General features: G+C 38.4%; 1 protein-coding gene across 8 annotated transcripts in view; it reads left to right on the forward strand.

Moving 5' to 3' along the window:
* B3GNTL1 (UDP-GlcNAc:betaGal beta-1,3-N-acetylglucosaminyltransferase like 1) overlaps positions 1-27,285 on the forward strand; it is a 107,165-nt gene that overhangs the window by 42,222 nt on the left and 37,658 nt on the right. For all 8 annotated transcript variants that reach the window (XR_011729938.1, XR_011729937.1, XR_011729934.1 and 5 more), the window contains one exon: positions 25,242-25,337. Coding sequence is in view for 1 of the 8 variants with exons in the window: in XM_071764223.1 (XP_071620324.1) it covers positions 25,242-25,337 (96 nt within the window). In the remaining 7 variants the exon portion in view is untranslated. The remainder of the gene's footprint in view (positions 1-25,241; positions 25,338-27,285) is intronic.

The following is a 27,285-nucleotide window of genomic DNA, read 5'->3' on the forward strand; positions in this document are numbered from 1 at the left end:
CACAGCTTGGGGATGAGCACAGCTTGGACTTCTGTATATGAAACTTTGTTATTGAGCTTGAACAAAGGGTTATTTCTTTTTCTTTTTTATTGTGAACCAAAGCTTTGCAAGTTCTGATGGCATTTCTTATGAATGCAAACATATTAAGATTATTCAGCTTTTTGCCTCCTTTTTGGCTTCTCTTCCTTTAAGCTACAAATTACTGTTCTTTCTGTCCCTATTACAGACTCAATCTCTGACTGATATCATGAAAGAACTGTTGGTTTTTTTTCTTCCCTTGTGTTTTCAAACATGCATTTTAGTAGCTACTGTGTTTACACAAGACATGTAAAATTATTATGCAGCTTAGAAGTGAGTTGGTTTAGGTTGTTTTTGAGATTCTCTTTGGCAAGGCAGTTGTAGCAATATAATTGTATTTTGGATGTTAGACATTTTAGGAAGTGCTGTCTTATTGCTTGCTAAGTTGTTATTAATTTAAACAGGCAGTATCACCCTTAGGGTAAGCATTGGAATAGAGACATGCTTGCTTTATTTTCATCTTTGAGATCCACTTCAGGATTGGGTATAAAGCAATTCCTTTTGTACATCAAAAGCAAGTAAAATGCATAATACTGTGCAGATATAACAATTCTGTTAGTTGTTGGAGGGAATTTTTAAGGTGACATTCCACAGCTTAAGGTGGTCATGATATGACAGCAGCTAAAAGTGCTAATTTTATTGGTGGTTTGTTATAAATTATTTAATTTGATGAGATCTTAAAAACCTATGAAGAAATCTATTATTGTCTAAGTAGACAGAGAAAAACAGTTCTTGAAGTGTGTTGCAAAGAAGTCTGTGCTTCATAAAGAAGAATTCAACAAATTTGACATACAGTAGAAAACATTAAAAAAACCCAAAACAGTGAAATCTGGTAGAAAAGCCAAGATGTCCCATCATATGGCAGGGACAGAATTCCACTCTGCTGTTACTTTCCACCTGCTATTAAAATGCAGTGTGCTGGGATCCACTTCACTCAGCTGGATGTCACACTTAGCAGATGTTTTAGAAGGCTTTTCATCAGGAAAAATACTTAAGCCACTCCTTTTTTCTCACAGGTTAGAGTTCTAGTTTTATTTAAGATGCTGTCTGTATTTCCACAGGCTGTGGGCACCTTGATTTTACTTTCTGGCCTTAAGACAGACATCATCACATGCCAAGAGAGGTTACAATTACACTTGTTTAAGAAAAAAAAAAAGCAACACACACAGAGGGGAAAAAAAGGAAAATATTTTCATTTGTATAGAGCCAAGATACATTCTGCTGATTGCTTGTGGTCTTTAGAGAACCATACACAGTGCAGAGTATTTCAGGGTCAGTGATTTTTCTATTTTGATGGTGGAGGTGTATAGACATATGCTCCAGTGCTTTTATATTGTGTTTCTTTCTGTTTCCTTGTAAGCCTTTGAGAAAGAAGATGGGGGATGTTTGGTTAGAAGGCTGGAACTTTTATGTGGAGTTGACATAGTCAGGGCACTATAATAATGACTGCTGATAGACAGCTCCCTGAAAAGGAAATGAAAATGGTTTGTAAAACAACACAATGTGTATTTCCAGAAGAAAATGAGAGGCAGTGTGAGGAACATGAGGCAAACTCAGGCAAATGTGCTTCTTTTTTTGTCTCTGTGTCTACAGGCTTTAAGCAACAATCTCAAAATAAGGTGCTATTTATATTTTTCTGCCTCTTCATGGAACTACAGGTGAATCCCAGTTTGTACTGTGCATGCTACACCTGCTCTTTGAAGTTTGGTCTAAGATGTGTCATTTCTAGGCATTTCATGGAAACAGATTTTTTGAGCAGTACCCTGAGAGGCCTGGAGTTTTCTGTCTGTTCTTTCCCCACGTGGCAGAAGACACGAAGAGAAGGGAGGAACATGAAGAGAAGGGAGGATCCATTTGGCAATAAGGTTGTTCTTTATATGCAAAATTTGAAACTGAGACTTGCCACCACAAAACCTGTTTAATTAAAAAAAAAAACCAAACCAAACCACCAACTAAAAAAAAACACCGACTAAAAAAACCCAAGTTTCATGATGGCATTCAAAACTCTGGAAATGCTCACACAAAGTAACTGTTATCAGTCTATACTTATGTTATCAGTATATGCTTATGTTATCAGTATATGCTTATGTTATCAGTATATACTTATGTATTTGGCTTCAAATCCATCCTTCCATGCGTGTGTGTGGTTTTGTTCCTTTAAATCCCTGAATCAGTTTCCTTGTGTTCTGTGGGTGAGGAAGTAACTGGGCTTTCCCAGGTGTCCAGAGAGATCTGAGTTTCTCATTACATGTATAAACAAAATTTGAGACTTTTTTTAGCTACTTTGAGTAAAGCTTGCTTGCGTTTTTATATTCCTAGTAAACAGCCTGGTATAGAACATTTTGGCAGAGAAATGTTTAAAACTGAAGGAAATTTGTGTACTTACCTATTAGTGTTTGATCAAGTTGTCATCTAGAGCTAAATTCTTAAAGTCTTACCCAAATGAATAATTTACTAAAATAGGACATTTTCAAATTTTTTATTTAGTTCTTTAGTTCAGATGGGTGGGGGATGATGCTCTTGGGAAATGGAATCACACCCTTTAGCAGCACAAGAGGAGAACAGTGCTTGCAATGTAACACATATAAATATTCATCATGCATCCTTATATTCTTGTTCTCTGGCTTTCTCATGTCAGATGCCTGCATTTTGGTGTCAGACAAATGTTAGCAAACATCAGCTGCATTTCATTGTATGGGTGATTTATATTTCACATCATGGCCAAAGTAAAGAATGAACTGAAACCAGAATCCAGTGCCCTCTGGACTTTGGATGTGGTTCTGGGATTGGAGACCTGTGTTGCCAAAAAAAAAAAAAAAAAAAAAAAATCTTGCAATGAATGAAACCCCCCAGTCTATAATTCAGCAGCTATTGTGTGATTATACAGATGCTGGCTGGACATTTCTAGTCTAGAAGCCAGGGAGAATTTTTCCTTGCGAGATCTTTCCAAATGTTTCCTTCAGCTGCTGCTGTAACAATAAGTAAACACAAGACAATAAAGAACAAGGATAAAATGATTGAGCCTAAAACCCTTAATTGAAAGATTTATATAATCAGGTAAGTATGCTCAGAAGAGAAGGATCATGAAAAAATGCTTTACTTTTATAGTAAAAGTGTTGTATAGCATGTGTAATATCATCAGTTTTGGAAATAATGAAATGTAATCTCATACAAAGAAATGTATGTGAGAAATCTTCAGAAAATAGAAAGTTACTGTATGTAGGAAGAGTACAGTCTGTGCTTTCTCAAGATAATTTTGCCTCATGAATAAAGCCTTTGGTTGTTAACTGTTGAAATGAATCTAAAATAGAAAACACACAGGGTTTTCCAAGCTGAGAACTACATCAGGGAGTTCATTTCTTATGCACACACAGAAGATCTGCTGCTCTGTGGTTTAGTCCATGTGTCAGCATTTTTCATAATGTTTATTCTTAATTCTGTCAGCTGCATAAACTTAAAACAAACCTAAAGATGTGGTGAATTTTAACACCAGAAGGAAGTGGTTCTTTTGTTTGTTTGTTTGTTTTCTATTAAAGTGAATCATCAGCCTTATTCTAGTGGCATCTCTGAAAAAAAAAATAAAACCCAAAAAATGTCTATCAGTAGTAATTGTTGGCCAAGCACAATAATTTTGTTTGAAGATCATCTGTTATTTACAGTCTAACAGAAAATAAATAGTAGCAGTTGAAAAATATATAAGTGACTCAGTGGGGGAGGAGAGCTAACAACTGCATGGCTTAACTTTGCATCCAAATTTTAGTGCTTTTGTTTCTTCCATTATAAAGTAGCTCTTATTTCATTACATTATGCTCCAAGAAAAAAAAGAACAGTGATGTATGGGGTATTTGAGTAAATGACTTGTCTGTGTAATTGGGAAAAGAACAGAAAATATTTTCAGCTCATCATCAAAACCCCCTTGTCTGGCAAATTTTTTTTAAAAAAAATGCATTGTTTTCTTTAAAAATCCATTACTCTCATCTCACAGCCTTGAGTTGTTGATTTTTAGGCTTCTATTCAGCTGATCCTTTTTCAAGTATATTTTTCTGATAATAACTTGAGTTACAGCCAGTCAAAAGATATTTGCCTGTTCTTTGTCCAGTTGTAATTTTAGATTCTTAATAACTTCACAGATTTGACCTCTCTCCTTTCTTTCTTTTACATCCCCACCCATTTCCTTGCTGGTGCAAGGCTTTAACTGACTTCTTAATGAGCCAATTTTGCTCTCTACAAAAAAAAAAAAAAAAAAAAAAAAAAAAGAAAAAAAAAGAAAGTTTTCCTGTTTATTTAATATACAGATATTTAATATACAGATGTGGAGGAGCACCTGAGCTGGCAGAAGGGAGGAGGCAGCAGCAAGGCAGTTTCTGACTTCGATGGGTACAAGGGCTGCACCCTGCAGAGGTGCTGAGTGCCTGAGTCCCTTGTCACCCAAAACCCCAGTGCCAGGGGCAGCCCAGCCCGGCACCTTCCCCGGGCCCATTTCTGGTGCTGAATGAGCTCCCTGAGCTCGAGACTCGGGGGGGAAAGCGAGAGAGGAAAAGAAATGCGGTTTTCTGCTTGGCTGAAGTGATCTGCTGAGGGCTGAAGGGAGGGGAAGGTGGTGCCAGGAGTGGCCGAGCAGCACCAGCTCCTCTCTCTCAGTCACCGCACGGCTCTGCCCTTGGCTCCGCTCAGCCCTGCGGAGCAGCTCCGCGCTCGCTGACACCGCAGCGTTCTGCTAAGCTCCTCCCTCGCTCTTCCTCTCACTTCCTCTTTTTTTTTTTTTTCTTTTTTTTCTTCCTTTTTTTTCCCCCCCCCCCCCTTTTTTTTAATTCTTCTTTTTTATTTTTTCTTTTTTTCCCTTTTTTCTTTCTTTTTTTTCTTTCTCTTTCTCTTTTTCTTTTTTCCTTTCTCTTTTTTCCTTTCTCTTTTTTCCTTTCTCTTTTTTCCTTTCTCTTTTTTCCTTTCTCTTTTTTCCTTTCTCTTTTTTCCTTTCTCTTTTTTCCTTTCTCTTTTTTCCTTTCTCTTTTTTCCTTTCTTTTTTTTCCTTTTTCTTTTTCCCTCTCTTCCTTTTTTCCTTTCTCTTTTTCTTTTTTTTTTTTTCCTTTCTCTCTTTTTTTTTTTTCCTTTTTTTCTTCCCTCCCCCCCTTATGCTACCCCTTTTTGCCAGCTGAGCAAGCTCAATCAGCTTGGGTTTAGCAGGAATGGCAAACCATGGGTTGGGGGTTTGGGCACATGCGTTTGGATGGGTGTTTGGATGGTGGGTGTCCAATTGTCACTTGTGCTGCTTCTGAGTTCACAGTATTCCTGTGCTGTGTCTGTAACCTACCCCACATCTGTCCATTGGAAAACTTCAAAGGGTTATCCAGACAAATGTTATTCCTTTTTTTCCTTCTGTCAGTTTGAGCTGATCCGAGCTGTGTGTCAGCTGTAACTCACTGTTTCCCCATGGACTTTTTTTCTGGTTCTGTTCAGTTTTAACTACCAAGCATGAAGAAAACACCACTGAAATGACAGGTACCTTTCTTACTGCTACCAAAGATTGCTGCTGATGCAGAGGAAGTGACCATTCTCTTGCAGAACATGAACTGATCATCTCCATCTTCCTGAAATGTGCTAAGGTTGTCATCTGTTGTAACTTGATTAGTTTATTCACAGGTCATCCAAATATGTGCCCTTAACATTTTAATCTACTCTGCTTATTTCCTACCAGTTTCTAACAGTCATACTTATTTGCCATAAGGGGATTAAACTGCCTTTTGTTAGGGAATCAGTAGTTACATCTGGAAATTCTAGCAATTACTGTGATTTTTCCCTTAAGACAATAAATAAATTGCATTTCAGCCTTGCTTTTGTTAGATAGCATAGGAAATGTAAATGGTCAATGTGCTAGGCCCTCAGACTACCACCCCTTGACTAAAAACACAAGTGCAGGCTCTTGAGGAGCTTCTTGAGGAATCTGTAGAGCTGATTTGAGGCAAGTGTTTGGAAAAAAATTAAAATAAGTATTTAATGTAACATTAAATTAGTCTTCTGTTACCAAATGGATTTTCAGAAAATGGAAGTTGGGGATCAGACCCTAATGAACTGAAGCAATCCTTGCCTTCCTGCTCTATGGAATTTTAATTTGCTTGTTTAGAAAGTGTATCTGTGGTTATTACAGAAGAATATGTTTAAAAGCACTTTAAAACATCAGGAGTTCAACACCTGTAGGCCTTACTACTAATGATGTCTGTGAAGACTTTAGAAAATCTGCAGAAAAGAATTTTGAGTGGCTTAAACCTTTATTTACAACTGAACACGGGCAAGATGTTGCTGAAGCCTCTCACCTCCCTCCAATCTCTCCCTTTTAACCCCTGAATTAGTAAACTGTAAGTGTAAAGATTTCCAGCAATTAAATGTTGCTGTAAGCTTCAAAGGCTCTAACAGAGTTAGAGATGGACATTTAAGCTTCTTAAGGCTTTTCTAACTTACTTAGAGCTCTCAAAAAAATCAAAAGCAAATTGTACTTTTGTTTGTATCCAGGGCAGTACTGAGCCCAGTGTTAAAATAAAAAAAAATAAACAGAAGTGGCTGCAGCAGATGAATTTTACACCTGCAAGCACTGAATGTTTTTCATACCTTTGCATGTGTGTATTTGCATACAGAAATATGCATCCTTTGAGTTGCACAGCACAGTTATGGAATACCAGTGGAATTTTAAGTAATACAAGGAAAATAAATATTTATAATGTTCTCATTTGGATATAATAGCATGAAATTTAGAAAAAAAACCTAACAGGAAGTTATGCTGTATAGCTGGTGATATTAAAAACCTGGCAAGAGGGAAGAAATTGAATTAGGAACTTCTGTGGTAGGAGCTTTAAACATTGGCACTGTGTCATCTCCACCACTGCTCATTGGTAAAGAGCCCTTGTCATGTGTTTATGAATATGCAAAATAATGCATATCCCTCTTGTGTATGTTCTGCATGGTTAGAGCAGAAGACAAAAACGAGGATGCAGGTCTGTGGTTCCTGTTTCCTGTCTCTCCAATAGCATTATATCCTATATAATTTTTCTGAATTACAAGATGTTTATTCCACTGCAGAAACTTTGGGCTGTTGTTTTATTTTCTCCTTCATTTTACACACTCCTACTGTTGCTTCTGTGATTGCAGCTGAGCAGCATCCAAAACCAGGTCTTAAGAATATGGCAGCTGGGTTTTTTAATGTCCTTATATCATTCCCAGGAGGAGGAGGAGACTTTTTTGTTTGTGGACAGCATTGCAATTGTTAGAATGGCAGAATCAGGCTGATGGAACAAATGGCTGTGGGGGTTTTCAGTGGGCAGCACAGGAAAGTTCTCTATGGATTTTAGAGTAGTAATTCATCTTGTAAATACCCTTACAAGTTTTCTTTGACAGTTGATTGGTTAAATCCCTTTAATCTAAGGAATTTATATCAGAGCTCCAGCAATGCTCTTTTCCTACTGAATTTGTGCTGTTATTTTCATATCATCACAGCTTGCAATGCCTCATGCAGTAATCCTGCATTAAAAACACTAATAACTTCTTAAAAAGTAACTACCCTGCTCTATGCTTTAAATTTTTTGATTGATCTGACTTCTTCAGGTTTTTTTATGAGGTAACACAGTGGGGCTAAATCCTTCTTCTTCTGGTAGACTGTAGCAGAGAAATTGAACAGCACACTTTGTTCCTTGGCAGGGTTCCCTCTTTTGGGAATTTCAGAGAAAAGGCAAGACCTGGGGCTCCAGTTGAGGAACTTGAGGATTTACTGTATGTGAATCCCAGGTTGAAGGGCTTACCTGTCAGCAAGTGGGGTCACTGGCCATAGGTGGGCAAGGGAAGAAAATTCCTTTGGTGTGCTGGGAGTCCTGGCAGGTTTCTGGTGTAACTGAGACTGATCCAGGCTCTTTCCCAGGCACCAGAGCAGGGGGTCTTGTCTCTTCCTACTGGTTAAACTGGATGTACTAATGTTAACATTTCTGTGACAAGTTTAAAAGTTTTCAGATGAAAATGGATCAAGTTTTCAGCTGGTAATGGTTTGTACAGCTGCCTAGATAAACCCAAAATACCTGTGTCTTAGGAAGATAACCCAGCAGATGATGAGTGCAGTGTTCTGTCTCATTAAATCTATTCTGGTTTTTGTTCGCTTGAACATGCCATGGATGAAGACAAAGAGTGAACTTATGCAGGCTCCCCACTATAATTTCAAATAGTTTATCTGACTTTTCAGGTGGGTGAAGCTGATTATTTGTTGTTGACAGAGGACTGCGTAGAGAACTTGTCCTAACAAGCAGTAATTGTGTGATTAGGAGAGTTTAATGAGGAAAAGGAATTCTAATTCATTCATAGTATTTGGTTTGCTGACAGTTAATGTCATTTTCATTGAATGAAATCTGTCACTGACACTTATATTTTCAAGCTACTTGGAAGTGCTGGTATTCTAAAGCTTTATTGTTTGCATCTAAGACCACAGTTAAAATCTGTGGAAATCATAAAATATTCTTCAATAAAAATAGAAAGCCAGCTATATATATCCTTATTTCAGCAGTTACTCAATGTCTGTATTGATGTTCTCTATTAAAATAGAGGTGTATTCATTCCAGATGCATTAATCTGGAATAGTTTAAGGCCATCCTTTGCCTATTCAAAAATAATCTCCTGATCCAGATAATAAAATTCCAAGTCTGTAAGTGTCCTCTCTGCCTCCATATGGGTGTACATTGGATGAAATTGTTAATGAGACTTTTTGGCTGGAGTCTATTTTTTGGTCAGGCATATGAATTAAGTGTCAAAATTCAGCATTTGAATTTGGACACAAAATTATTTTTCTTATAATAAAACATAATTTAAGATTCAGCTACATGATGAATGAAGCATTGTAATGCAGGTGACCCAATGGCCCTCTATGCTTTCTGAAGTTTGGAGCTGAATACTGGTTCATAAAAGTTATTTTAAGAAGGGAGGGTAGTGGGGAGAACTGGGGAAGAATTCCCACAGCTCCAAATATTTCTAAAGCTGCCTAACAAAGCAGCTTCAGCTCTGTACGAAGCTTTCTCTGAGCAACTTGGTGGGTCTGGCATAAGTATGAACTTTGAACAAGATTTTCATTTCTAATCTCTCTTCCTGTCTCCACGCTGAATTGTGTTCAGATTGTGTGACACAGAGGAGCTGCCAAAGTCTGCAGCCCCCAGCCCTAACCCTGTATTGATTGCTGGGGGAAGGTACAGTCCTGACCTCTGGGGCACTGCATTTGAACCATTTGTGTCAGTGTTTCACCACAAAAGTCAGGTGCTGAGCTCGTTTCCTGAACTGGGACTCTGTTCAAGCATCCTAAGTCTTATTTTGGGACCTCCCCTTGTATGCTGAACTTTTCCTGTAGGGTTGGAAGTAAACGAGAAGAATACAAATGCTGCAGACAGGATAATTATGGAAGGTGAGGTAATGCACTGTCTGAGGTATTTTCTGCCATCAGTGTATTCCTGAAACATTTATTGAAAAGTCAAAAATAAGCACCTGTCTGACAGGCAGCAATACAGCTTTTAAATGAAAATACTTACTCCTGGGCACCAGCTTTTTAGAGCCAAAACTCTTGTAGTCTTAGCTTAGGATTTAGGATTAGGTTAGAATTTCAATGATTCTGTTCCTGCAAGTTATATGCTAACACCAAATCATGTACAACTTTATGTTTAGACTGCTGTTTCTAAAACATGTCCATTTTACTGTTGCAAGTGTGGTATTTCAGAAGGCTCCATATGCAGAATAAGGTTGTGTTATGCATAAGATGATGCAACCTTATGCGTGTTTTATTTTTACTGTCACTGGTGCTTTGAAGGACAATATTGAATTCTGCACTGCAGGAGACTTTTCTTGAGCTATTTTTAAAGGATATTGAAGGCATTGTACCCTGCTTCTGTACTATGGTCACATAAGGCAACTTTTTACAGGGAAGCTCTTTAAATAATGAAAATCAGTGTGCACCCAAAAATACACAGCTTTTGGTTGTTTAAAAGAGATTTGTAGTAACTTTGAGAGTCATATTTCTTTAGGGCTGTTGTGACTGTGTGAATCATACCTGTGGTGTTTCTTCCACTTCATTCTGATTCCTGAGACTTCATGGCTTATTTCCATCATTCATTTAGCAAGCAGATTTATTTCAGGTTTTAAGGAAAAAGAGGTACCCATGTAAACAAGACAGTGGTTCTTGCTTCAGCTGTTATTGCCATGAAGCTTTTTACAAAACATGTGTAATTAAATATGACTAATTAACATAAGTCATTAACATAACTCAGCACATTAAAGTTTACTTTCCTAGAAGTGCAAGACAAAAAGCAATAGGGGCCTTTTCCCCTTATCAGGGTTTGCTCTCCATCTTTTCTGTATAGCTCTGAAGTCATGTGCAAGTCTCAGCCCCTTAAAAGGGTTGAAAAAAAGTATTGGAAATGAATTATAAAAACTGTCAACTTTTCTGTGTGTTTTTTCAAAATATTAGTTACTGATTGCTGGAAAAGCCTGACTGATCTGCTGACTGAGATCAAAATCAAAACAAAAGCAAAACTAAGCTTTAGTTCAGTTTTGTGTTGCCTGATATTTATGGATCCTGTGCTGCTCACTCTGCTCATGTCTGTTTGTAACCTTTAATTCTAAAATCTGGCAGGCTGTTTCTCCATGGAGGGCTGCTTGCTGCCTGGGGAAACCTAATTTGAGCAGCATTAAAGTAGATGGAGAAGAGTCCACGTGCAATTTCCCTTTTTTAGTTTCTTTCCTACACAAAACCATAAAAAAGTCACTCGCAGTAAATGAAATATTGTATGAAAAAAGGGAAGTTTGAAGCCCACCTCAGTCTGTGAGGACTCTGCAATGCTGTCCTTTTTGGTGTTAATATGTGCAGGCTTTTTTTCCTCTGTGGAGAGACTACAAGCTCAGCTCCACGTGGCTCTGCTTTGAGTTTCAGGCTCATTGTATGGAAAATCTTATAGCAAGGGGCTGTGTTTGGGAACACAAGATGCTCTGTACACAGCTGGTCTATATGGAATAATTGGCAGTTCTATAGCCCAATTGTTACGTTCCTGTTTCCTGGATGAGACAGATTGGGTTCACCAGATTAATCCCCAAACATGTGGTCTATATTCATATGTGAAATGAGGCGTAACTGTGAACAAGCTTTATGTGTGGTTGGATTTATTTTGGTATATGCCAGATATCCAGTGTGCAACTGCATCCCCTGGGTTCTCTTTGGGAGTTGCTACTGGGACCCTTTATCAGACCAGTATCTGTGGGATTAGGGATGTCTTGCAGCCTGAGCTAAACCTTAAGTTTCAAGCAGATTGCAGTGAGAGGCAGTGTTTATGAAAAGACAACTACAGTTTGACTGTTTCCTTACTCATCTGTTGTTTCTGCTTTATGGGAATCCTAAACTTTCAGAGAAAAACTTAAAAGTTAGTGATAAGGAAGTAATTTTTAATTAATGTTTGAAATTATTCTGCTCATGTTCCACGGATAATAAGAAATCTGTAAAAGAGATTTTTATGATATATTATAATAGCCTCTACAGCTCAGCAAGTAGTGAGAAGGTGCATTAAAGTTAATTTACAGTTGCTTAGTTCACATAGGGTAGTTTAGAATGGATTTAGGAAGCTCATAAATAAAACTTGTATTAAAATCATATCCACATGTTTTAGTCTGTAAATGAAGACATTTATAAAATAAATTGGTGTATCATGCTACTTTTGTTTTTCTTTGAGATGACTTCATGTGAATTAGACTCAACTGTGGAGTTACAAGATGTGCTGGGACTTGTTGAAAGGTCTGAGCTTTATCCACATCACCTCTCCCGAGCTGAGGAGATAGGCAGACCTTGGGATCTTGTGAGTCGGTGCTGTTATGGGATAAGCTGATGAAAGCAGCAGATACTTCTTGTCACAGTCTGGTTTCTTTATCCAAGCCAAATCTGGCTTGGGTGGTTTTGGTTTGGTTTGGTTTTTTTCTGAATAAATCATAAAGGAAGCAAAAATTAGCAATTTGCTCACTATTAAAAGCCATGTAGGTTTTTCTACAAATTCTTGCAGTCTAATCTGCAGCTTTTGGGTCCTGCCTAAAGGTCTTCAGCAGGGTGCTTTTATTTCCATCACCCTCCCATCCCTCCATTTTTCTCCTCTTTTCTACTATTGCTTCAGTTACCTGTTCCATACAGAATGTGCATGTGGTTTGGTTTTGCTGCATTCAGGTCAGGCAGTGCAGTGTCAGCCTGAGAGGTTTCAGCACCTGAGCAGCATCTGGGCTTTGGGTGGCTCACAGGAGACTGGCAGCAAATCTATCAGCAGAGCTGAATTTAACCTTTTGTCTCTGAATATTTCTTTCAGAACTCCGCTTGTGACTAGCTTTTTTTTCCCAGAGGACACTGATATTTTACCTTTTTATACAAAATGAAATATTTATATTGTTTCCTAGTGACACTCTTTGATCATCAGATTGTGTTAACAATTTTTTTTTATTTTGGGACCAAGTGATTTAATGTCTAAGGGTGACACAAATCATCTGGAAGTTCCAAGAGCCTTTCTTCTATGTAAAGTTTTCTCCTTACAGGGCTGCAACTTGTTACCTGTCACCAGATCTTTACTTATTAGAGATTTTAGCACCACGTTCTGTCTTTTGCTCAAGTTAGGAAAAGCTGCTTACTCCTCTTAACTGAGAGCTAATACGTGGACACACTTCTCATTTTTAGATGAACATTTTAAAACCTCATGGTTTTGCTCACTGATACTTCAAATCCCTGCAAATAATCAGAAACACAGTGACTGAAGGAGATTGCTTGATGGTACTGACCAAAAAATGCACAAGGCTGTTTTTAAAAGCATTTTAAAAATACAAATGAAGCTGTATCTGGCCTGGCTGGGGGGGCTGTTGCTGTCCTGACAGCAGTCTGTACAGTGCTGTGCCTCCTGTGTGCAGCTGGAGGGGCACCAGGAGCACAGCACTTCCCTGGCAGTCCCTGAGGCTGGGGGTGGGCAGGGAGTGTGGGGGGGCTGGGAGGGGACACAGCCAGGACAGCTGACCCCAAATGCCACCAGCAAGATGATGCCTTGCTCAGCAAGGAAAGCTAAGAGAGAGGAAAGGGGCAGGGGGGCATTTGTTTCCCAAGCCTGCAGCCTTGGCATTTGTGATGTTCAGTTGCCTTTATCTCATTCCATGAGATTTAATCTTCCTTGCTCACCCATCCTGCTGAGGAGGGGGGTGAGTGGGGGGCACCTGGCAGCACAAGGTCTGCACTGCCCAGGAGTTGTAGGACACAGCCAGTGTGTTACAGGGCAATTTATGAAAAGCAACCACAGTGACAAAGCCCTATAAAGCTCATACTTTGCTCCAACTGTTGAAAATTAATTACAGTACAAGCCCATGTAGTAGCATGAAAGGGATTTCTGTGTTTCTGCAGTTCCTTCAAAGCTGCAGGGTTCATGTGCAGTCCAGGGACTCTGTAGGAGCAATGCAGCAACGGGATTGACTGAACCTGCACACTCAGGAAGAGCTTCAAATGCACTGCATAAAAATTCTTAGGCTTGTCTTGTGTTAGGAAAAGCCTTGCTTTCATGTTTTTGTCAAGAGAGTACTTTATTTCAACTAAGCAGAAATATTTAGAACATAAAGGATATTCCTGACAAGACTGTAGTTTTTAATACAGCATGGACTTTGGATTTTAACTTCTGCTGCTGCTTTAAATATTGATGTTTAAAATTGTTGTTGGATTTTTGAAGCAGCTGTGGTGTTAGGGATATCTTCTGTTTGCCACTGGCTAACCAGAAATTATGTAGAATAAGAGAATACCAATTACCTTGTTATGAGTAGCAGTAAGTTAAGAAATATTTAAAACACTTCAGAGTGACAAGACTATTGTAACAACAGGTGATATGAGTGAGGAGAAAAAAAAAAAAGTGAAATGTTAAGATGGTGTCAAAATATGCATAGTTTGATTTAAACAGAAAGAATGTTGACCACCTTTTGGAAGGTGGAAAATAAATACCTGATATATACTTAAAAATCAAACCTTTGTGTCAGTGTTCATCACTGGGAAAACTTCATTTGAGTTTTTAAAATTTGCCACCCAGTGAAAATAACATCTGTTAAAACACAGCCATCCAAGAGAAATAGGTTTCTATAGAACCATTCCTCTTTTATAGTACTTCTAATTTATATTTAGTTTTGTGCAGTAAACATTGGGATTCATTTCTAGTAAATGACCACTGAAGCTTGAGTAATTTGCAAGTTTATATAAAGTGCCATCATTAAGAAATGCATGGACTTTAGGAAGAAGGCATGGTGGTTTTTTACCTTGACTAAGGTGATTTGAATTCCTGATAGCTATTCTTGTAATCTTTTGTGCAGCTCAAAAATATAAGTAACCCCTCAGGGTACATACCTTTTTCTTTGAATCCAAAAAAATTGTTAAGTAATTCTATGTCATTATATGTGTATTACTGAACTTCTGCCAAAAATACTTAAATCATAAATGTACCATTTTCTTTGAGCTATAACGAACATTTTGTTATCAAAAGAATAATTAGCTTTCTGTGATTTAGCAAAAGAAAGAGGGAGGTTTGAATCATTTGTCATGGCATTGATCTTAAAAGTTTCCTCTATGTAATTCTTTCCATTTGTGTGAAGAGGTGATAGGTCTCATGTTGCAGAAGTGAGCTAATCCAGGACTGATAGTTGCACAGCACACACATTATGTTATTTTAAACTGTTTGACTGTTAGACTGAAAAATATTTAAACAGAATGACAGGACCAGAACAGCTGTGACAGCATAGGAAGTTTCAAGTTTTGCCCTTTTTTTTTGCTTTGTTTTGGTTTTCTTTTCTTGAAGACCTTGATATTTTCCTGCCAGCGTGTTTATGTTGTGTTCCCTGAAGTCAAACTGTAAGACATCCCCTTCCTTCATCTGAGGATGAAGCTTTCAAGCTTAAGGAACATTTGAATTTGGGTGCCATGAAGGACAAAGTGATGTCTGCTGCCTTCCCAGCTGGGGGCTTGGTGCTGGGTGCCAGCACTTGAGAGGAGAGGATGGGGTGGGGTGGGCAGGGGGACACGGTGGGATTAGCAAGGCAAATGCTAAAGGAAAGGATGTGCAGAAGTTGAGCTGAAGTAATGGCTTGGAAAGTTGGAAACTTTACAACTTGGAAATTGAGAATAAGGCACAGAAATAGCAAAAGAATTACAATAAGACTGAGCAAGATTTGTCCAGTCATCTCTTGGTGGTGATAAAACAGAGGAGTCTTATTTTTGGACAGGCTTTCAAGAGAGGTTGATGAGCCAAGGCTGGCAGTGTTTGAGGCATTTGGACAATGCCCTTTAGCAACTTGCTTTAACCTGGTCATCCTGGAATTAGTCAGGCAGTGGGACTGGATGGTTGTAGGTTCCTTCCAACTGAAACAGTCTGTTCTGTTCTGCTTTGCTCTCTGTGTATAAAAATGGGAGGTTTTAAATTGCAGCTGTGCTTTAAAATATTTACACTTTTTAAAAAACTTTTTATGCTCCTGATGTCCGTATGACCTGATGTTTGGCCAGGCCCTTTTAGAAGGCCTCATAAATCTGCAGAAATGCCTCTGTTTGGGGTATTTTGACACATCTGCTAATGATGAGTTTGATCCCAGGTCAATGTAGTGATGAATTAGTTTTGCTGACTCATTGATCTGATTGGAAGCCCAGAGCCCATGCTTGGCATGGGATTATGCCAGAACTAACATCCCTCCACTCTGAGAGCTCCTGTCTGCCTGCAGAGGAGCTGGTGGATACATCAGAGATGTATTATAGATCAGAAGGTGTAAACATTACACCCAGTTTTGCACTGGATGCAGTAATTCTGATGAAGTCAGTGGAGGCAACCTGTGTTTTCACTGATGTAAGAGGAAACAGAAACATCCATTTCACTTAAAACACAGAACAGCCACTTCATGTCATTTTTTAACTTTACATTTTGCAGATACTGCATATAAACCTGGTTTATGTCTTTTCTAAGTGGCAGTTGGTATAAACAGATTATCATTGTGTAGAATGAAACATGTGAGAAGTTCCCCTTGGAAATGAAGGGAAGCAGTTGTTACAAACTGCCAAGTTCAAATTTAAGTGCTTGAGGTGTCACATATTTAGCTTCAGTGCTAAAAACTTGACATACCTGGTACAGGGAAGCAACTAAAGCATGTGTGTGGATTAAAGTAAGGATACTTCCATCATTTCCTCTGGGACTCTATTAAAGGGAGTGTTTTTCTCAGCCTAGAGGATATTTTATTTCCTTATCCTCAGTGGCAGTTGTGCAGTACAAATAACAGCAATAACAGCACTATATTATCTGCTTCTCTGAATTAAGTTATCTCACACTTCAATGAAGCAGGATAAATGGATTTTAACTGAACAGGATGTTTTTTCATGTTCCATGAGCATTAAAGAGCTAGTGCCTTTTCTTTGTTTTCCTCAGCAAGCTGGAAGACTTGCCAGTCAGTATTTTTGGCCTATTTAGAAATGATGTTGCTGACTTTGAAGGCTTGAGGCCAGAGAACTGCTGCTGGAGTTCCCTCTCTCTGCTCTGCCTGGTACCTCAGTGACCACTGACTGCACTCACCCAGCCATGGGTCCAGCGCTGCTGTCAGTTCTCACAGGGTGTTGGTTGAAGTATGCCAGAATAACAAGTCCTGAAGGTATTATATCTCATTAGTTTTATGGGCTTTTGGCAGTATTTGAAGTTTTTTTCTGAAGGGGTAGAACATGTTTATTATCATGAAATTGGAAGAACAGCTAAAATGCTTCAGCTGTTTTTGGAAGAGCACCTCTTGCAGTTCTTTCACTGAATTCAAATTAGAAAAGATCACAGAATCACAAAATCATAGAATGGGCTGGGCTGGAAGGGACCTCAGAGCTCATCAAGTCCAACCCTTGATCCACTCCCCCCGTGGTTCCCAGCCCATGGCACTGAGTGCCACATCCAGGCTCTTTTGAAATATCTCCAGGGATGGAGAATCCACCCCTTCCCTGGGCAGCCCATTCCAATGGCTGAGCACCCTCTCCAGAAAGAAATTCTTTCTAATGTCCAACCTAAACCTCCCCTGGCACAACTTGAGACCTCTTGTGCCCTCTTGTCTTGCTGAGAGTTGCCTGGGAAAAGAGCCCAACCCCCCCCTGGCTCCAACCTCCTTTCAGGGAGTTGGAGAGAGTGATGAGGTCTCCCCTGAGCCTCCTCTTCTCCAGCCTCAACACCCCCAGCTCCCTCAGCCTCTCCTCACAGGATCTGTGCTCCAGTCCCTTCACCAGCCCAGTTGCCTCCTTTGGATGACTTGTTGCTGGTAGAGATGATGTGAGGAACCTTCACAACATAAAGGTAGTTTTTATAGATGAGTTGGCATATTTTTCAAGATCTTTTTTCTCTCTCAAAAGCTGCCTTTTCCTCTTTCCATTCTCCAAGGAATTGTGCTGAGGCAGAACAAGAGCTGAACCTGTGTGAAAAACTGCACTTCACAAGTGTCTTAACTTAGCTCAATGTTTAACCTCCTGCAGCTTGCCTACCTAAATTCTACTAAAGCATTGGTTTCCTGAATGAGGATTTAGCAGATTATTTCTGAGGTTATGCTGATTTGGAACTTAGACTTCACTCCTGCAGTAAGGAGGTCTTTCTGATTCTGCTGTTTATTTTTCCACAGGATTTCCTTGTGAGGTGGCAGAGTTTTGAAAAGGGCAGAGCTCCCCACCTCCAAAAAGAGGTTATAGTGCTTATTATTAAACCAAACATGGGAGTCTAATTCACAGTGTTAGATTTGCTGAGCTTCTGATGGAGTGCAGGGAAGGCTGCAGATGTTTCTGGGTTCAGAACAGCCAGCACTGTTTGTGCAGGCCAAAAGTGGGCTCAGGAATATTGCAGGGCAGAGATGCTGTAATTCTAGAAATGTGTGGGGTTTTTGTTTTTTTTTATTTTGTACAAAAACTTCAATTTTAGAAATCACATGTTGTTTATGAGAAGCTTAATTTCTCATCTATTTCACTGGATGTCCAGAGTCAAAAGTTGGAAGTCACAATGTCTTAATGCAATAAATACAGAGAATTATAAATATTTTATAGAAGAAGAATTTTTTATGTACTGATTGTGCTCAGTACAAAACTAAGTTAAATAAAGCCTAATTGGGAGATCAGATTGATACCCTGACTGGTTTTAACGTTTGTTATGCTGTTCTTGAGCTTCAAAATCACAGTTATTCCTCACCATGGGTTGTTTGCTGCAGTGAAACTCCTCTTCTGTGGAGTTTGTAACACTGAGTGCTCCATCCATGCTGGCAGAGACGTTGCTGTTCCCCATAAGAATGTCTGACCAGTGTCTTCCGTTACTATAAAAAAAGGTTAGACCAATCTTCATAAAAATTTGCATGTGATTACTAGAAAACAACATAAATCTTTGCTGAAAGTTCATCTTGGATTCCTGTCTTTTATCTTATTTTTCACAAGTAGCACGTGCAAAGTTTTGAGTTCAATTTTAGTAAATATTGGGAAAATGATCAAAGATTTCACCTCAACTTTATAGAGTAATGATGGGGAAATAAAAAGTACATTTAAAAATATTTCTAGGATGCGTTGTTATTGTGCTTTTGTATTTTATGCTACTTTTTTTCAGAATATGTAGTTCAGTGATTTGAAACCTCTAGATCTTAAATAATTTTAGCAACATGTGTGTGACCAAAAAAAAAAAAGTGGTTACGTTGAGCAATCCGTGAAGTTTTTAAAGATATAAATCAGACGAGCTGCTTAGTAGAGCCTTCCCAGCTGGCACTATAATTGTATTTGGTTTCCTGTATAGCCAAAAATGCTGTTCTGTTTTCAGATTTTAAGTTACATTAAATACAATTCTAGCTTCTGCTCCATCCACTGATTTTCAGCTTTTTTGGCAGCTGAAAAATCAGCATTTTCCTTTCTGATTCAACTGTCTTCCTTTAGAGAGTCTGACTGTAGGAATGTGTGGATCCATGGGGCTTTGGACAGTCTGTCTGATTATAGGAGTGTAGGAATTGAGGAGGTTTGGGCAGATATTCATCATTTCAAGATGGTACTTACCTGAAGTAGTGAATTTAGAGGCCTTGTTCTCTAGGAGAACCACTGTATGCATTAGAGATGGCCACAGGGATCCCAGATGAGTTGAGTGGTACAAATTCATTGTGGCTGAGAGGCCCACGTTGCCTTCTACATCTCAGGACAAATCTGGGCCCTAATCCTTGCTCCTTATTGTTGATTTGTGTTGTTCCAGTTGGAGCATAGGTGCCCTGAAGCTAATTCATTCCAGCCTCCACTTGGAAGATCTTAAGCTATTTATTACCTTCTATCCTACCACTGAATTCTTGAGACTGTGAAAATATTTTAACATGCTGAATAGATTGACTGGCTGGCTGAAGAGTATCTAATTCAAACCAGTGACAAGAATGTCAAGTTCAGACAGACTTCAAGGTAGGAATAAATGTCAGGACTGATGCATGCTTAGAGCCAAATTTCAGAGATGTGGTATGACCTTCAAACTACTCATGCTATGAGAGCTTTGCTTATAGAGCAGGCAGTCCCCAAAAAAAGGAAATGTTGACCAGACTGTGAAAGAACTGACAAAACCAAATCCCACATATAAACCCATCAACAAGTTCCTTGGGAGGCTGGAACCAGAGAATGCTGACAGGAGGGAAAAGCTTTGTAGTTCTCTCAGCTCTGTTTTTTCTCAGACTTTTACAAATTGATGGGCACTTAATTTTTATTTCTGTGTGTTTTCAGAATTGGTTGGGATCTTTCCAGTTTTGTCTTCTGGCACTGCTGAAAAACAAACTGTTGTTAAAGGTTGCTGGGTTCTTGACATGAATTAGGTGCCTTTCATTATCAAAAATGTATGTGTGTGTAAAAACTACTGAGAACCTGGATTGGTTTGGTTTTTTTCTCTCCTCTGTATGTATCCTTCAGGGAAGGTGTATTGTAGGGTAAAAGACTGGAAACAGTGTGCAGAAGGTTAGAATTAAGGCATTTGAGTTTAATCCCCCACCCTCGCCCCTCACTGAAATGTGTTGCGTTACAGGCTTTTGCACTAGCAGTGAAGTTTATTTTTCTAAAAAAATGAAATAGCTGATTTTTATTTTTTTAATTTCCTCTCTTTTCTTTGTTCTCATATTCACAATTTCGAACTGATACAGAATGCAAATTCATCTCTCTTGGGGCACTTAAATGGATTTGTTACTTTGATACTTGTGATATGATGGAAGACATAAGGGAGAGCTTTAGGGTAAAGTTTGCTTTGATTTCCTAAAGAAAACATTCTGCTACTGCAGTTGTTAAATAATCAGAATCTGGAGTCTAATCTCTGATATAATATTTCTCTTTTTACCTCCTCTAAATGTTACAAGCCTATAGCAGGAAAACACACAAAAGAAATACCATTTTATAGAAATAAATGCAGCAAGTTTGCTGATCCTGTGGAAGTTCTGAACACTACAGATTTTGGAACTCTGTAGAGTTGTCCTATCACTGCAAAAGGGACATTTGTGTTACCTTTCATTTTTCATAGATCTTTGTTGTGAAAATCACTGAATAAACATATATAGTTCTTATTAATTCAGCATAGTTCAGTTATGTGACCTTCATTTGAGTATTGTTCCAAAAATCTAAAAGACCCATTCAGTCTTCATCTTGTGAAAATACCAAAGGACCAGCTCGAAAGACAAACAGAAAGATAATTTTTAAGACTTATTACATGAGCACTGGTCAGTGCTGCTTCTTAGCAGACTTCTTGTTTGTTCTAACCACTATTTAGTATCTGCAAATATGACTTTAAGTATATTGTTTTCCTTCTTTTGTGGTAAAAGCACAGCATAAACAGCAAGCCAAGTAGACAACCTCTTGGTACAGAAAGCTTCATTTTACTGGATGGAGTAATTCTTCCATTGTAAATACTTGACTCTTTAAATACTGGAAACTCTCCAAGAATTAGAGAGACTTGTTAGGCATGGATGTTACAAAGACCACTTTTAGCAGCTTACAGAGAAGAAAAAAGGATGTAAAACATGCTAAAATCATACAGGCTATTCCCTTTGCATGCATCTATTCTTTTGGTTTCAGCAGTAGGTTAATTCATCCTCATTAGTAGATAAAAGCTCTGAAAAACACTGGAAGAATGGGGCTTGCTATTGGCTTTTACTGGGAGCATTCAACTCCAAAAAAGAAAAAAAAAAAAGATATTCAGCAGTATAGTCAGCTTTCAATTATCCAGCACAATGAGGTTGGCATGGGCTAGCTCACATAAAGCAAAACCACAGCTAATTCAATTCATGTGTATTAGACTATAAAGCCATAGTTAGTATATTTACCTTCATAACATTTGTTATGAGATTTCCTTTCAGCAGCAGATGAAAAAAAAAAAAAAAGGGTAGGTAGAGAGCAGCCTGATACAAGGAGTTTTTACCCTGCATTCCATTCCTTGTGGCACTGCTGTAGGCACATGGTGTGATGCCGTGGCAGCACACACCTTGCTCATTTCAGATGCTGGTTTCACATCCAACAGGGTAGAGACTTGATAGGAAAATTTCCTACAGTACAGGGAATACTGTTTGTATAGAATGTTGTGTTTTGGTATAAAGGTCAAATAGCTATAAAAAGGAATGTTGTGTTTTTCATAAAGTGAATGGCCCAGTGAAAAGCAGTAAGAATTTAATAAACTGAGGGAGGGACACAGGAGTTTTGTTACAGCAGTTCAAACAAATTCAACTTTTTTCTCCCAGCACTATTGCTTTCCCAGCTTTCCTCACATTTCTCTCCTGCTTACAGCATGGAAACTGGAGGTGTTGGGCTGTAGGGGAGCAGGGAATTGTATGGCACCCGTGCACTATGTCCCTCAAAAGTTAAGTATGATGCTGGAAATATTAAAATAGATCAGAAATGTTGTAATGAACATATTTTTTCCTGTCTGCATAAAAAGACAAAACAAAAAGCAAGAAACAGTTTTTCATGTAGTAACATTTAAGTCTTTGTTAACCTTCTAGGCTTTCAGGGAAAGAGCCTGTATCTGAAAGCAAACACTTTCTAGTGTTATTATATAGCCTACATAACTAGAATTCTATTTATCTATATTCCTGGCACTCCAGAAATCATGTAATTCCATGTTACATGGGTGTTCTCTTATAAACTCTTGCCCAGTTGCACCTTTGGATAGGATTCAGCCTTAGATATGTTTCAGAAAAATTAACTGTCAGTCCTATGTGGCTGTGTAGGTGAATGTACCAAACACAGATTACTATTACTACAACTTGCACATGGATTTGATCTTTGGGGTGTATTTGTATGGAAGGCTGGTGAGAGAGATCACTTCTATAACCCTGCTGTTACCCATGGGTCTTCTGATGGTATCTGCAGTGATGCAAATATTCTGCAGCTCTGTTCTGAAGGAGGAGCTGTCTGTAGAGTCTTGTGAGCTGTTACAGAAAAGAAACAAGATTTGTAAAGGAACACCAGATAGAAAAGCAGATACAGCTACTGAGCCAGCAGCCTGCCATGGTTGCATACCCAGTGGCAGAATGAGTGGGAAAGCTCTGAAATTAATGTAGATGTACTGTAAATACAGACTTGGAGTTTACAGTTTCCCCTATCAGGCTAAAGATTATTTATGGGCTATCTGTACTGCTGCTGAAAAAAGTGGTCTTTGTGTTTGGTGCCTTGGTTTCCTATATCCTCCTTTGTGGTAACACCACACAGTGGTGTGGTTTGTGGTTATTGAATCAGGGATGATATCCAGCTGAAAACTAAGTTAACAAAAAAAAAGCATTTCAACTTCATGAATGTTATTGTTAGCACAGCATGGGGTGAGGTGGCATAAATTACTCCATGGTGGCAGCAGCACCAGTTTAAATTTCTTGAAGTTTATTTTGACACTGCATTATAAATATTCACATAGAAAAAGCATCATTACCAATTCCTTGAGCACTCGCTGGTTTGCTGTTCCAGGTTTAAGTAATTTATTGAAGAAGACCCTGAAATGATAGGTGGCAATCCAGCCAGTCCATCACCAGCAGCAGTTTTGTCTGTGTGATTCTTCTGTACTGTTTTTTCTGAGATGGACAGAGAGCTTTTGGTTTAGGGAAGGTAGCAGTGGTGTAGGCAGTGTGTGATCATCTCCTGTTTAATCACAGTCATATCATCTCTGTTAATGTAATGATGTTTTCATGGATTTTTTTCTTTTTTCAGTGTTTCACATTTGCTCTATTTGGTTTCACTTGCATGTACACATCACTGGAACACAGATTTTTTAAACCACTTGGCATGCATGCTCTTTGCACATGATTAATTCCATTGAGCTATTTCTTTACAATTAAGTGCATTTTTGTTCTCTGGCAAACCTGCCTGCACTGAGGAAATCACATCCTAGGTTCTCCAAATGCATTTCACATATTCCAAACAGCTCAAGACTTTCTTTTGAAGATTTTCTTTCATTCAGAAATGAGATTAAATGCAATGCATTCGAGCCTGGCTTTTCTCCCTACTGTTGTTTTCTTTTGGGATTACTGTTTGGTCATTGTTCTGCTCGGGCCATACTCAACTGCCTTTGTAATTAGTATGGAGCTAATAACCCTGCAGGGACTGATCATCTCTGCTCTGCTTTTCTAGGATTGTTTTGACTCCTTCAGCTCTCACTGACTTTTGGGGGGGAGTTTTTGACACTTAGCACTCCTGAAACCAGTGTATCTCAGTTATGAACAAGCTGCTAACGTCTTAAATCATAGCTATTGATATTAGGATTATTCTGACTAAAATATAGGTGTCTGTACTGAGGTGGGTCACTCCAGGACCTCTTTGGTGACAGTGAAGTTCTGTTATATTCCAGGAGTTAACATGCAGGGTGTTTCACCTTAAAGTGATGCTTGTGTTTGGTCAGATGGTTCATGCCAGGACAAAAGTGGGAGTAGATCACCTGTTGAATTTTGATTAGATCTCTAATCTCATTTGCTTGGAGAGTTGGCTTAAGTGTCTGTACGGAATTGAGTGTGTAAAATTTGGGTTTAAAATTCAGGTTTATCTGTGAAAATTGAGGCTGCCAGACATAAGAGTTTTAGGAACTACAACCAGTTGGAAATCAAGAGGTACACCTTTAAAATATAACTGCTAAGCTGCATGTGACAATTTACATTAATGGAAACATTTTTAAACATTAGAACTATACAAGAATATTAATATTACCACTACAGCATGCTAGGAAATCAACTGCTGATAAGATCAGCATTTTCATCACTGGCAGTAACTGCGAGGTTTCTTTATTCTGCCTTTGAAGACCAGGCTGTGCTTTCTTTCCTGTGTTGCTCTTGGAAGCAGGCACAGTCCCTGTCTTAATTTTGAACATTCTGTTTGACAAGTTCAGTCTCTTGTTTGGATAGGAACTTGGTCTTGTAAGAAAAGAAAGGGCCAGTTTACCTTCCATAATCCAGATTCTGGTTTACTTCACCATTGTGTTTACAACAAGGTTGCTTAAATCTGCAAAGACCAATTTGTATAGTTCTTGGCTGTCACTGGTCAAGAGGATGATATTTATAGCCACTCCCTTCTCAGTCCCTATTGCCTTTTCTTTCCAACCTCTTAAGGTATGTACCACTGGGTAGCAAATCCACAGTGCTCTGGTAGTATTTAAAATAAATTGCATCTTACTTGTCTTTTGTCCAAGCTTGGTTAAGACTTAATTGACTTTGACAGAAATAAAAGATCAATGAAAGTTCCTACTAAATATATTCATAAAGAATATAAAATGAAATATTAATGCACAGCAATTGTAGAGTTAGATTTAAGAACTTGAACTTTTAAGGTTCTTCTCAATTCTTTCCCTTCAATGCCAACATTGTCTTTATTCCTAAAAGTGCCATTTCCAGACATCTCTGAATTTGAGATGAAGTTTGAAGTGCTCTTCATGTGTTGCAGCTCATGATAGAAGAGTTCATGGAATATGCAGCAAGCAGTAGATGAATTTTTGGGGCTGTGATGTGCCAATGGTGCTCGTTTGAACTGCAGTTTGAACACCAAGCACAAGCTGAATTACAAGTGCTTGCATTTCTCAATACTTAAAATTGATGAAGGTTAAGTATAGGCACAAGTATTTGCAGGATGCTGGTTTTGCCTTTGATTAAGACTTCTTTTCACCTTTCCCTAGGTGTTTACCTCCCATGGGCCTACAGTGATCATGCCAACCTGGTTCTGCTCTCGGGAATGGTTTTTTCACGTGGGAAAATTTGATGAGGGTGGAAAGGTGAGTGCTACAGATATGTAGTCCAGGAACCATCCCTTTGTATAGCAGCTTCTGAAAGCCCTGTACCTGTTATTAAGGTGCTCTGTGCAAAGGGATATCTGTAAAAACTGAGATATAAAACAATTTGGGTCATACTGTTATAAATAGTATATACATATATATATATATATATATATATTTATGAAATAAAACCCATCATAAACCAAGTGCAGTTGTTTTGGGGTTACTCTTGTGATTGAAGAACGTACCTGACAAAAGTCAGCTTCTAGTTCCATTCTGAACCACCTCTGAAAAATGAGGTAGATTTGATGAAAGAGATTGTAGGAAGAAAGGTGCAAGATGGCAAAGAGATTGTAACACATTCTGCTAAGAGCCAAGATTTTTATCCTTAAGATGAAGAAAGGAGGAGAGGAGATTACACAATGTGCCACAAAAATTCTATCATTAAATCTCATTTATCACTTTTATCATATCCACTCCTCAGTCTTAGTGCTCAGGCTTGTCCCAGGAAGATGTTAAGTAGCTTTTCCTAAAAGATCAGAACTGAGAGGATAAATGAAATGACTCTTGTCTGAGAAGTGTATCCCCACTAGAGTTGGGTGGCTTTTTTATTATAGATTACCTTTGTGAGTAAAATTTGATTCCTTTAGGCTCACTGTTAGGCAAGTTAATGGAATAAAACCCTGTCATGTCTGTTGGCAATATTTATTGTGGTAGGATTAGAAACATGCTGGCAAACAGACACATTCAGGTGCATTTGGATATGTTCTGTATTTTGGATTTCAAGTGGAATTGGAGAATTTTAGGGCTGGAGTGGGTGGTTCTGAATTTTTTTTTTTAAATCCTGCATTTAATAATACTCTAAAAAAAATAACTGCAAAGGCTATTTCCTGATCACTTATTTGAACTGCACTGTATTAGAGCCTCTAAATGGAGCCCTCCTTTGCCATGCAGTCTGTGTACAGACATAAACACATGTGTGTGTGTGTATGAGGATATGCAAATATTATTCTTCGGGCTGCCAACAAAATTATAATTTAAAGGGATGGCAAATAGAGAACAGAACAGTTTAGACAGTGAAAAGATTTGCCCCTAATTACGTGGTGGGTGAGTAGGAGAGCTGGGAATGTTGTGTGACTCCCAGTACAATCCACATTCACTGACCCATGCTCTTTATCCCTTTTTTATTATTATTCCCTATTATTGTATTTTCATTCTCTGAAGAATGTTTGACTTAGCTTCTTGAGCATTGTTAGTAAGCTCAAAAAAAGCAAGCAAGCACTCTAAAACATAGTACCAACAATAGAACAGCAAGGCTAATGATAAAGTTCAAGAGGTTAAGTTAAACAGACCATTGTTCTGCAATTTTGCTTTTAGTTTTGATTTGCTTATTTTTCTCTTTGTTCTTTTTTTGTTGTTTTTTTTTCTTCTGGGGGAGGCTTTGCTTATTCAGATGTAATATACTGACAATCTTAATCCTAATGATTTTTCAGCTGCAATGCATGATATGTCCTTCTAGTTTTAAAATTTACCAGTGATGAGTTAAACTTTTTGTTTGTCTCCATTGTGAAGTGTTCAGCATGTCAAAACTCAAACTTGGGTCCACACAGAGTGCCTTCAAAATAATGCCCTGCAAACAAGGGTGATGACTGATCAGAACAAAGCAATGAACATAAGCAGTAAAATCCAACTTTTGTCTTATGTGGGTTTAGAGGACACAAAATGAAATCCTAAATCTTTTGGCATTTATCACAGTAAAGTATTTAATGTTGATCTAATGCATTCGTTTTCATTTGAAAATAATTCTTTTGAGGCAAAGAAAGATTTTGTCTGTGTATCAGTGGAGCTGTTATAAACTAGTACTGAGTCCTCTTACAGATCTTATCTGTGTTTCTATGTTCTGACTGTTAATTTCATCACTTCTATCTCCATTTTGGGGATGGTATTT

This window comes from Heliangelus exortis, chromosome 20 (genome assembly GCF_036169615.1).
Source record: "Heliangelus exortis chromosome 20, bHelExo1.hap1, whole genome shotgun sequence".
NCBI lineage: Eukaryota > Metazoa > Chordata > Aves > Apodiformes > Trochilidae > Heliangelus > Heliangelus exortis.